Below are 13,194 nucleotides of genomic sequence, written 5' to 3'. Positions count from 1 at the left end.
AACAATTTATTCATTAGTTTAGATTCATATTAATTTTGTTTCCTAAACCAAAAAATCATACCGAAAATTTCGAAATTCAAAACTATAATAAACATTAATAGCTAAATTTAAACAGTTTATGAATTACTTCGAATCCCTAAATTATAGAAACAATTATATATAAAAAATAAACTCATAAAATTAAATGAACCATCATCGATGGAAATTTTAGTGTTATGCTAAAATATAGCAAACAATTTGTTCATTACTTCAAAATTATAGAAACAATTATATAAATAAATTAAAATTATAAAATTTAATAAGTCATCATCAACGAAAATTTTGCTAGAGATGATTAAATAATATAATCACTCATAAAAATACATTCCTAATATATAGCAAACAATTTATTCATTAGTTTTGATTCATCAAATCACGATTAATTTTGTTTCCTAAACCCAAAAATCATACCTAACAATTTCGAAATTCAAAACTATATCAAACATTAACAACTAAATATATGAAAATAAAAAATACCAAGAATATTCTAAGTTCCATTAGTATTAATATAAATAAGATAAGAATCCATCGATGGTGTATAATCCTCTCAAAAGATTATTAGCGATAAACACATTTTTTCTATCAAAAAAATGGCAGGAACTAATGACAACCAATGTGGTCTTTAAAGAAGTGTTCAAGAACCTTTAAATTATAATTCTCTATTTGTTTTTTCATTTCCTCCAAGTATGACTTCGGTTACATTTTCTTTCAATACCATCTTCAAGACTTTCTCATCATAAACTTTGGTTTTCCAATTCAACAATTTCTATTATACTACTCCAGTTAACAAATGCAATCATTAATCCTTCAACTAAATGAAATAAAAAAATTATAAAAAGCCAAATCACATTACATTATTTAAGAAAACTAAACCAGCAAACTATGCTTTGAAAATACAGCCGCACGTACGTGCGGGTCATCATCTAGTATAGAGAATAAATTAGATGCTTTCACAAAAGTTTTGTGACAAAACATATATATTTGAAGCTAATTACACCCTTTTCAATTTAAAGGGATCTTGACTGAGTCATCTCATTTTTTTCTCATTTGATATGTTTAAGCTTTTGACTCGGTCACTTTTTACTAAAATAGAAAAATTTTAATAAACCCTATGAAAAAAAATCATAAAGAAAATACATATACAACTGTAACATGACATTGTTAGTTAACCAATATGTCTTTTTAGAAAATTTTATGATTTTGAAATATTTTGAAACAAATTTGTAAAATTTTGAGAAACTTTATAAAATTTTAAATGAGAGATCATAGCTTAGTTAATATATTTATTTCATTTGTGTTTTTATAAAAAAAATTTGAGGTTTTTAATAATTTTGATTTTTTATCTATGCATTCAATATTTTTGACCAAATTATATAGCAGTAACCATAAAAATTAGAGAGAAGTTGATTTTTTTTTTGGGGAATTTCAAAAATACCCCTTTTCATATACCTCTTTTTAAAAATACCCAATTTTCAAACTTTATCAAAAACCCACTAAAAATGTTGAAATTTATCCAAATATGTGTGTAAGCTTATAAATATATACATAAATTACCTTTATTTGTGTATAAAACTTTATATACCTTCATAAATAGCGTAAAAATAAATTATAAAATCTTATAAAAACCTTATAAAAACCGTATAAATCCTTTTAAAAACCTTTTAAAAACCTTATAAAACTTATAAAAACTATTTAAAACTATTTAAAACATTTTAAAATATTTGTATCGAATCTCCCAGTAGTAGTTATTATATAGAAGTACCTTATAAACTATATAAAACTTTATAATTTTTTATATTTTAAAAAGGGTATTTTTGAAAATGGATAGATAAAAGGGGTATTTTTAAAAAGGGATACACCAAAAGGGGTATTTCTCAAAATTTTCTCTTTTTTCAATAGCAAGTACGATAATAAGTTAAGTTGTATGGAAAAATGCAATTGAGACTAAGCCAATAGGAAAATAATTGTCAACATATAGATATGGATATTCTTATTCTTTTGGAAATCTATACTATTAAAAGGGAAGCATTTTTTGTAAGTGTTGCCAAACAAGATTAAATCAAAATAATGAAATAAAATGTGATCTAAACCTATAGCCAAACAGAATTAATAACAGATTTTCAAATGAAAATAATATGCTTTAAAATATGTTTTCTATCGTTTTTATGTGATGTGATAGTACATAAATTTAATTGATTTCTAACTTATCATTTATTCGATTCACACTCGATCCGGATCTCTTATCTTGTCGATCCGAATATTGCAAACTTTATGATAAACTTAGGTTTTGCAATCAACCCCGCACGTATGTGCGGGTCCAAATCTAGTCTATACTTAAAAGGGGAGCACTTTTTGTAAGTGTTGCAAAACAAGATTAAAATTAAAAAAAACAAAAATATGATGTCAATCCTGTAGCCAAACACATTTAAAGACATCAAAAAAACTATCTACTATATCTAAATATTTTAATTTTAGTTATATGTATTTTCTAATATGATATTTTATGAAAAATAAAAAGAAAAATAATTATGTTAGAAAAAAATATGAGATTTTATGAAAAATAAAAAGAAAAATAATTATGTTATATTAGGAATAAACGACTAATAAAGTTGTACATAGCATAAAATGTGGAGAAATATACAACATATCATTAAATGTTCAAAAATTATATAATCTTAAAAAAAAAAACATTTTATGTGATCCCAAATCTATAGCCCAACCTCCTTAAGATTATATATATCTGATATTTAAAAAAAAAATCGGATATTTAAGTTGTCAAAATCTTATGTTTGGATCTTTCCAATTAATTTCCAAAAGATTATATTTTAAAACATAATACTCAATATAAGGAAATCTATTAAAAAAAAAAATCTTCATTAATTAGCACATATATAACAACTCAATCAATACAATAGTAATTATATGTGAGATCTTTTAAATATATAGCAATATAAAAATTCAGAATCTGAATCTTAACAGATATGATTAAAATACTAACTATATTTTGATTCTTTAAAAATATAAATTCATTAACCATGTCTACTTACCAAATGTGCACACAATATTAATTACTACCACCTAAAATATAGACATTTCCAATAAAAAAAATTACTACAAATAAAACCCCACATTTACGTGTAAGTTTAAATCGTGAACTTATTTTCTTATATGTTCGAAAAAAATATACCATCTTAAATGAGTAAATTATTATTAAAATGGTTATGAGATGGAAAAACATGAGTACATGAAATATAAGGACGCACGGGTCATGATTTCTGTCCTAAAATATACAAACCACTTTTTTTTTACTATTTTTTTAGTGTACATCTGTCCAAAACAAAATTGTATCGTTCGTTTTTGTTTAGAGTGATTTAAAAACAAATCAAATATTGAACTTGTACGGGTTTAGATTATAAATGTTAATAATATTCCTAAAAGTTACGTTTACAAATATATTCCGTATGCACGCAATATATTTCAAAATTTAATAACAAATTTTATTTTGAAAATCAATCCTGCAAGTACATGCGGGTCCAAATCTAGTTTTACCTAAAATTCAACATTATAATATTTATGTCTCTATATTTTAATTTTAACCTATGTAAATTAGTTTTGGATGTCTTCAATATAAAATATTAAACACATCGAGTTATTTGGATAATAGCTATCATATATACAAACACCAAATTTTTAAATGTTTTATATTTACTATTTATTAGGAAAATTTTTACTTTCATTTCTTGGTATTGGATATTTTTAACTTTTGGATTTATTAACGTATAACTTTGGTTAATGAAATTATGTTTTGACTTGCTTGTGATCAGGGGTGTGATCAGGGGTGGACCCACAGCCAAGGTGGTGGGGGCAGCTGCCACCAACAAAAAAAAAATTATTAAAAAATTATTAAATATTATTAGAAAACAAAATATGTCCCCACCAAAAAAACTACTTTTCATCCTTTTTCTTGGAAAGCCCATTAATCAATGTACCAAAAAAATATATATTAATATATAAATTAAGGACTTACTAATCTAGACCTAATTTCAATTGTTAAATGAGCGTCTGAGTGGTTTTGTAAGATGTTTAAAGTTTTATGTCTTTTATAATTTAGTATTTGATAGTTTTTTTTACTATATTTTTGCCCCATTGAACAAATTTTCTAGATCCGCCCCTGCTTGTGATCTAGATGCTTTAGATCTATTTGATAATCTATAATTTAATTTTTAGTAGACTTAAATTTAAACTGATCATAGGTAAAACTCTAATAGAAAACAATAAAACTAATTCCTAAATATTATAAATCTATCCAAAAGATTTTCAATAAAACAACAATTACAAGGTTTTATAAAACTTTTCCTAGTCTTCAAAATTGTTTTGCTTTTCTTAAGATCATCTTCAATAATTTAACAACTATAATAATTAGAAAGAAGCTTCTACAAATTTACACAGTTGAAAACAAAAATATAAATGGGGGAATTTCAAAAATACCCCTTTTCATATACCTCTTTTTAAAAATGTTGAAATTTATCCAAATATGTTTGTAAGCTTATAAATATATACACAAATTACCTTTATATGTGTATAAAACTTTATATACCTTTCATAAATAGCGTAAACATAAATTATATAAAAACCTTATAAAAACCTTATAAAAACCGTATAAACCCTTTTAAAAACCTTTTAAAAACCTTATAAAAACGATTTAAAACTATTTAAAACATTTTAAAATATTTGTATCGAATCTCCCAGTAGTAGTTATTATATATAAGTACCTTATAAACTATATAAACTTTATAATTTTTTTATATTTAAATAGGGGTATTTTGGAAAATGGATAGATAAAGGGGGTATATTTAAAAAGGGGTACACCAAAAGGGGTATTTATCAAAAATTCTCAATATGGATTGAGATAATATACCTAATTCAAAAGGTAATGTAAGCATAGGCAAAGGCGTCGGATTTTTTTTATTTTGTTTCCCAAACAACCACTACACAAATAGGGAAAAAAGGATGATAATAAATAACATGAAGCACAAAGATTAGTATACAAATATAATTCTGCGAACATGATAGTAAATAAAAGAATTGATGTTGTATTTTAGTTATGGAGAAAACATTAAAATCCTAGTATTTATAGAAGTAAAGGACATATTGTTTTTGGGTTTCAGCTAAGGAGGTCTATTTTTAGGGAGCTTTTTTTACGTAAGCACATTTCTTTTAAACCCTAACTTTTAAACATTATACCAACTTTGGTTATTTTTTCGGTTTTAAAAAATAAATTCTGATTTTTTTTGCTATATTCCCTTCGTTTTGTTTTGTTTTCATTAAATAAAAGCAAAGCAAAAAAATAAATGTTAGAAGTATTTTTCAATAAGGGTAAAACAGTAATCCGGTTTTTGAAAGCGAATGTGAGCCCTTCGTTACTCCGGACATTATTGTTTAAATCATGTCACAAATATAATGATTAGAAACGAAGCTTAATCAAAAAAAAAATTGAGATTAAAACATATAAACTGAGATAATATACATGTTTTAAAAGGTAAAGTAACCGTAGACAAAGTTGTAGGATTCTTTGATGTTGCTTTCCAAACAACAACTACACGAAGAGGAAAAAAAAATTAGATAAATAACACGAATTACAAATATTAGCATACAAATATAAATTTGTGAACATTATAGAAACCGTAGGAACAAGTTTTTTTATTTTTGAGTTATGGAGAGAGAACACAAATTATTAAGGTATTTATAGAAGTACACTACCATTTAATTTTAGGGTTTCAAGTAAGGAGGTGTAGTTTTACGGGTTTTTTACGTAGGCCCATTTGCTTGAAAACCCTAATTTTATTTTTTTTTAAAGATCGATTTAGACCATATCAGATTTTGGTCTAATAGTTTTTTGTTTTTATTTTTAAAAAACGATTTTGGTTTATATATTTTTTGGTTTTTTGTTTGGTTTTAATTTAAAAAGGAATCAGCAAAAAATTAGAAGCCTGAGAATATTTTCATTAAAGGTAAACTGGTAATTATTTTCCTGAGAGCGAACGTGAGTCCTCTTGACTACTCCTTTAATATATTAGATATTAGATTAGATTAGATGACTCATATGAGGCAACGCCGAGAAACATTGTTTACATGCTAACTTGTCCGCTTTGATATTTGGTTTACGCGGTAGCCAACATAAGGTAAAAGTCGTGAAATTTCCTTTTATCACTCTTAATTTCTTCTAGGTATATGTTGAGAAGGCTGGTCACTCGGTTGGGTGAAACACCATCTTCCAGATCTAATCCATTTGCAACAAACATCACTTCCTTTGTGCTTTCTTGTATGATCAGTATTGTTTTAATTTTTATACCAAACTCATGAGTCTCTGTGACTCCTTTGTTGTTCTAGTTTAATCTAGTCTATATAATCCTTTGTGTGCTTGCTTTAGTCCTTATGGATTCAATCCTTAAATACTCTCGTATGTGTGTAACTGTGCACTTTTGTATTATAAATGGTGAAGCTTTTTTGGCATAAACCTTCCCGTGTACTAGATCAAGAGATCTTCGACTCTATGAAAAGCTAAGAAAAAATTCACCTCGAAGGAGAAGTAAGTCAATCCGATCAGCCAATCAGTTTGTACATCGGCCTGATTGAAAGAAGCTAGTTGAATATAGGTTATAAGGACTGTTACCGGTGTGAAGAGATAATCTTATACGAACATACACAAATAAAACTTTGGGCTTGAAACAGTAGAAACCATCATTACAAATTACAACACAGTGTAGCCCTTTTTATTTCATAAACGAGGAAAAAGCCAAAAGTTTTGCAGAACCTATGAAACAGTCTTTAGTTTGTCGTTGCATCGTCTTAAACCTTATAGTTTGGAGGTTATGCGGCTCATGGTTGCTTCTATAGATCCATGAGGTTCATCAGTTGGCAGGTACACATCATCTTTAAACTGCAAAAGTATAGCCAAATGTATTTGAGCATACTGTTATTTAGTGTTTACGATAGTTTATCTATTATTATCATCGTCTTCTTTGTCTCTTGGTTTCATCATAGAAGGCAAGATCAGATAGATATGCTTACCTTCACCATTGAAGGGTTTTCCTTGGTTGAAAGGTTAACAGGTAGAAAGTGAATATTTGGCATTTTCAGGTGAATCGATGATACATCAGTAAACCTGTTCATGTTAATAAGAACCTAATCATGGTAAGAATCACATAATCACATAAAAACAAAGAGAGTATAGACAGCTATGTTGATACCTTCTCAGTACAGCGCTTCCCATAAGATATAGAGTGCGTTGGACAGAAGGGCTATACACACCAGTTTCTGGAGGACCAAAGAAAGTTTCCATCAAAACTTTCTTTACATCCATGAAGTTCTCGCTGAAGAAGAGTTTTTTTGTTGGGATGCTTGCAACTGAGTCATACGAGTACCTGCCATCATTAACATATGTTTCAGTTTCAAGAATCAATCACAAATAAGAAAGGTATCTTAATGTCTCATCACTAATTAACTCCTACCTCCAAGATGCATTCACCTCTGTGGCCAGCATCCTCTCTCGAGTTTCAGGGAGAATGGTGTATTTGTCTCTGACAAACCTCTCAAATCCTGACTGTTAATTTGCATCAAAGCGGTTTTAGTGAACAATCAATTATCATTCTTGACTTTTGACACCAGTGTCAACAAAGTAGATTGATAATAATAACATTATTAGATTTTAACAGATTAGAAAAGCACAGCAATATAGAAGAAATATCAAAGGAGTTCTACAGATGTATTATCCAAAACTCCAGTACTGATATTACATTTTGCAAACCGCTAAATCTCTGAGACATATATGTATCCTAGCGACAAGAGATCAAACAGGAAAACGCTGGTCGATAAACCATGGAACACATATAATTCGCCATTATCCAAAAATATAACAGTGACAACACAGAAAACTCAACACCTGTTAAACAACATAAACATGCAGAAAGATATTGTATACCTGGGTTGTCTTCAGTAGAGATAGTCCTGCAATACCAGAAGTTAAGTTTAGTGCACCAGACTTTTCTACTCGTCCCTCTGCAGTGTGAGTCTCTGATCCAAGCTTGAAACCTTCAACAAATAATTGTTTGAGAAAATCATCAAACTATAGCAAAACTCATTCCAGAAAAGAAAAAAAAAAAAAGTTAAAACCCCACCATGTAAATGTGGTTTTCCATCGATTGATACACGCTCCCAAGGCTTCTCAATGATACTTACTATAGCAGTAAAAACCTGGTAAACCAACAACGAACGAGCTTAAATTACACTATTGCAAGACGCTAAGAAACTGTACATCATAAAATTCAATGATACCTGTGGATAAAATGAGCAAAAGTGTTTCCCAAGAAGTATCGCAAATTCCTCCACAGAGAGCTGATCTCCGCATTCCTTGGCTTTCACATAAACCTTCATTCAAACATAAGAGATTGGTCAAAACACTTGGATGTAAATTTTACAAATCAATAGATATAACCATGAACAAGAACAAAGTTAGTATCTTGCTGAAACAAATCCAAGACTAAAGCCAACCAGAGAAACAAGTCCTAACCCAAATATCAATATCCACAAGTTCCAACAAAAATTCTTCATTACAGATCAATCTATATGAACTACAGCCACAGAACTGGAATGGGCAATGAAAAAGTTCCAATCTTTTTATTCATTACAGTGTTTTTCATGGTATCATTGGCGACAATATCCTCAAGAGTTCATTACAGATCAATCTATACGATCTACAGCCACAGAACTGAAATGGGCAATGAAAAAGTTTGAATCTTTTTAGAACTTACAGTGTTTTTCATGGTATCAGTAGCGACAATATCGGAGTTATCATCACGATGGTAAGAAGAGAGACAGTGAGAGAGAAGACTAATACTAACGTTCCATTCAACAAAGTAATGAGATCCATCATGACCATGACGCCAGACTCTTCCTACTCTCACTCGAGCTTTCCCATGTCTTTGCTCTAATCTGATCCCATCTGCTTCTTGTGCCATTCCTGTAATAGTATCAACGCAATTGATCATATATGTTCGATTCTGTCAAAACCCAGAAATCGATTTAGAAAAAAAGTAACGAAATTGGTTTCTCTAACCTCTTCTTACTCTTCGTGGAAGCTTGGGTTGATCGATTCGAAGAAAGGGTTGAGAGAGATTTATCACTGTAAGTGATCGAAGAGATGAGAGATGTGAGAGCGGTGAGATCGGTGATGACGGATTCGATTACGTTAGATCGAAGAAGATGATTGCGTGAGAGAGTTTGGTTTTTGTAATTTCGGTTTACAAATTTAATTCAAATTAATTACGGTTTGATTTGGTTTTCACAGTCGGTTTTAATTAGGGAAAAATGTCAAAAACAAAGCTTACTCAATTACATAAATACTTTGATGCATCACTCTAGAGCTAGATCCCAAGGAAAGAGGTTCATACGAGTCGGTTTGTGAGAGACTTTAGACTAGTTCCTTTTCATCAAGGTCTTCTTTGGATCCAAAAGTAGCCCAATATTACGGGTTCATTTCTGAATACCATGCAGCACTCAATAATACTCATATATTATCGAGTCAGCTTTCATACCTTAAACTATTTTTAACTGATTTTGTCTGTTTTGGGTTCATCAGATGATGAGTTCCAGATCAGATCAGTGGGATGTCTAATCCTTTTTTCTAAGTCTAATCTTCGATCAGCAACAAACAACTGAATCTATCAAGTGATTTCCGCCTGACTTCTTCGAAGGGACTCGTCAACCTGAGTCCTGCACGTCCTCCTCACTGAAGCATGATACAAGCCCTAGTTAGAATGGCCCCGCGTAAGCAACGCGAGAGTCACAAACCGTTCCAAGAAAACGGTTCGTGGCACCCAGCTCCTTACTTAGTCTTTTAGAGTTCCAAAACACTAATAACACTCGAAATGCAAGAATATGTGCAAACTAATGCAAAATAACTTTCGAATACAAAACAGTCATTAAAGACTCTAAAGTGATATGAACAAAGGACCAAATTAAGCAAAAAAAACTAGCACTAAATGCATGTTTAAGAGGGGTAAAATACATCGACATCATCTTCTTCGAGCTTATTCTTTGCTTGGCCTCTCAAGTAATCAAACAAGTCTGAAGCTGGGAGAGAGGTTTAAAAGTAGGAACTCATAACCAAATTATTGCTGCTAAAGTAGTTAAAATCAAGGTCCTAGTCTACTGTTCTATCTTATACTCTGAAAACTTTAGTCATGCTCATCACAACACAAAGTGTGTTCAGCCTTATAACCTAGACAAACATTTGAATCAACAATTCCCTTTAACATTTATTAAAGAAAAACCATGAATCTGGTTATGCATTGACTATAACCTCATTTGGGTTGGTAAAAAGGGCTAGAGACAGAGGAGGTCTTCTTTAGAGAAGGTTTGTCAAATGAGATCAAGGTTCTCTCAAAAATGGATTGAGCTTTTAGGAGAAGGGTAAAGGTACGGACCAATAGATTATGCACTACCGGAAACTCGCATCCTTCTTCTTAACGAACAATACCAGCGCTCCCCATGGTGTAATAGTCTACTGAATAAAAACCTTACAGCTATGTCATCTCCACTAGAGCCATCATATAGGGTGCCTTAGATACCATCAACATCCCTGACTCCAACTAAATCGTGAAGGATCTAACTGTGACGGCGACAACCCCTGCAACGACTGAAAAACATCATTGAACTCCTGAACAGCCTGAATCTAATAAATCTCAACCGCTTTAACTGTCTTTGGGTATTAATCGTTGCCATATATGCCTCGTGGCCCTTTTTGATTATTTATTCTGCCAACATGGCCGAGATCACGAGACTCCGAAAATTCTATCAAACACCCCAATACACAAACCTCCCCTACTCCTGATCGAACACGACAATCCCCCCCCCCCCCCGTGATGACAATTGAGATACGATGTACACCGATCCATCCAATCTATACCTAGAATAATGACGTACATCTCTGGTACTAGGATTTTAGGTCCTTTGGAGTTCAATCTCCCTAGTGTAATTGAGTACAAAGTTTTGTGGGCAGCCAAGCTTTTGAACCTTGACATCACAACAACACAAGAGAAGAGAGACCTTGATTTCAATGAATTGGAAGAAATAAGATTGGAAGCTTAAGAGAGTTACAAGATCTATAAAAAAAGATTAAAGTGTTTCATGACAAGAAAATCATGGAAAAGGAACTTATACATGAGATGAAGTCCTTTTGTTTAATTCAAAGCTCAAGCTCTTTCCTGGGAAGTTGAAATCAAGATGGTTTGGTCCTTTTGTGGTTAAAGCAGTTCTGGCTTATGGAGCAATCACTTTACTAGACAAAGAAGGAAATTCATTCACGATCAACGGTCAATGGGTGAAGAAGCACAATGAAGACCAAGTGATTCCAGAGAGGTCCTCAATGCCTCTCTATGAGCTTGCTCAAGCTTAAAAAGCATTAATAGTCAAGCTTAGCAGTAATAGCTGAATCTGATTTATTTGCAGAGACTAGCTGTGAAAGAGAGAAAATAAAATACAGAGTATGTTAGAAGAGATTCAACAGAGTAGACCAGCCCTTATATTCCCCTTTGAGTAATCCTTGTTAATCATTGTTCCCCTTTGATACACTATATCCTTGTTAAGAAAGATCCCATTGCTAGTTGTATCAAGAAGCATTCTGATCTTTGGAAGTACTCCTCTGCAGAGTGTGCTTACCAGTGATTCATGGCTGAACCCATGATGAGGACGATGTGATTGGTATCCTTTGAAGTGTTCCCAAGCCTCACAAAAGGGTTCTCCATTCGTTTGGCAAAAACCAGATATTTCATTCGTGAAGCGAGAAATGCGGAAATTAGAGAAAAACATAGAAAAAAAAACCGTTTTAGACTCCTCCTAAGTTATAACAAATCCTGGTGGCAATGATTTCTCCCACTAATGTAATTTATCCCCAAGAGATGAGAATAGCCTGAGTTTGAACTCATCTTTACTCACACCATTAATTTTAGTTAGGCCACACAGCCTATCAAATTCAACAAGATGGTCCAGAGTGTTTTTCCTAATCAAATCGAGTTAAACTAACGATTTAAGCTAACGATTTAAGCTAACCTGCCTAAAATTTTAGTATCAATCGATATCCACATAAGGGTGGTGTCGATTGACATTGCGCAAACATGAACACAGGTGTTACACAACTGTCCACATAATACTTGCCTTAACAATGGGTAGATAAAATCTTTCATGAAGTAATTTGTTGGTCAATGCTCCATTGTCCCATGGAAGTATTTTCCTTTTGTTGTCTACAAGGTTTTCTTATTGGTAGAAAATAAATTTATTGCTTGTCTAATTTATATTAAATGTGTATGTTATCATTTGTTGTCCACAATCCCTTTTATAGTAAAAGAAAAGTACAAAAAGCTTCTAGGGTCGAGTTTTTTTAAAAAAAAACAACCCGAAATTTCTAATTGGATCTTAATAAACTGGTTTTCCAAATTTCAATGGGTGTAAACGTGTCGGGACATGCGGGTTTTATTGACTACAACATGGGCCTTAATTTTGTACAAATTGGGCCTTTATTTCATATATCAACCGATTACATAGACGATAACACAAACTGAATAATTCGTCGTCCAAAAAGTCATACCTTACATTATTTTCGGACACTTAAATAAATGTATGAAACATCTTTAATGAATACAACTTTTTAATTATGATTAAACTAAATTATAGCATGTTAAAATTATAGCCGGAAACTCTACTCCTTCTTCTTCACAAACAGCACTAGTGGTCCCCACAGTGAAACACTGGGACGGATGAAGCCCTTACCTAGCAAATCCTCCAACTCCTTCTTCAGCTCATCCATCTCTGCTGGAGCCATCCTGTACGGAGCCTTAGGCAACGGCGTTGTCCTGGGTTCTAACTAAAGCGTGAAAGGATCACACTGAGATGGTGGTAACCCTTTCAACGACTGAAACACGTCCTCGAATTCTTGGACCACCGGATCTTACTCATCGCTACTTCTCCGGCATCACAATGGTCGCCATGTAAGCTTCCTGTCCCATCTTAATCATTTTCTTTACCTTAATCGCCGAAATCACCAAACTCCCCGAAATCGGTTTCACACCCTGGTAATACAACTTCAGTCCGGACCGCTCG

General features: G+C 31.5%; 1 protein-coding gene, 1 long non-coding RNA gene and 1 other non-coding gene across 3 annotated transcripts; 2 read left to right on the top strand and 1 right to left on the bottom strand.

Moving 5' to 3' along the window:
* Positions 1-3,090: 3,090 nt before the first annotated feature.
* LOC111832190 lies at positions 3,091-4,071 on the top strand. Its single transcript, XR_002835231.1, has 2 exons — positions 3,091-3,176; positions 3,876-4,071. It is a non-coding gene; the product is annotated as an uncharacterized LOC111832190 (long non-coding RNA).
* Positions 4,072-6,650: 2,579 nt separating this feature from the next.
* LOC17894740 (uricase) lies at positions 6,651-9,290 on the bottom strand. Its single transcript, XM_006302528.2, has 9 exons — positions 9,155-9,290; positions 8,850-9,058; positions 8,374-8,466; positions 8,217-8,292; positions 8,021-8,130; positions 7,551-7,642; positions 7,290-7,463; positions 7,111-7,204; positions 6,651-6,979 (listed from the first exon to the last, which is right to left on the bottom strand). The coding sequence occupies exons 2-9, from the start codon at positions 9,054-9,056 to the stop codon at positions 6,896-6,898; spliced, it is 930 nt and encodes a 309-aa protein (XP_006302590.1). The 5' UTR covers positions 9,057-9,058; positions 9,155-9,290; the 3' UTR covers positions 6,651-6,895.
* A 2,483-nt stretch (positions 9,291-11,773) lies between these two features.
* On the top strand, positions 11,774-11,880 carry LOC111832225. Its single transcript, XR_002835265.1, has one exon. It is a non-coding gene; the product is annotated as a small nucleolar RNA R71 (small nucleolar RNA).
* The last annotated feature ends 1,314 nt before the right edge of the window (positions 11,881-13,194 follow it).

Source organism: Capsella rubella, unplaced genomic scaffold, assembly GCF_000375325.1.
Source record: "Capsella rubella cultivar Monte Gargano unplaced genomic scaffold, Caprub1_0 scaffold_2, whole genome shotgun sequence".
NCBI lineage: Eukaryota > Viridiplantae > Streptophyta > Magnoliopsida > Brassicales > Brassicaceae > Capsella > Capsella rubella.
The sequence above is the reverse complement of the archived record's forward strand: the minus strand, read 5'-3'. Positions and strand labels throughout refer to the sequence as shown.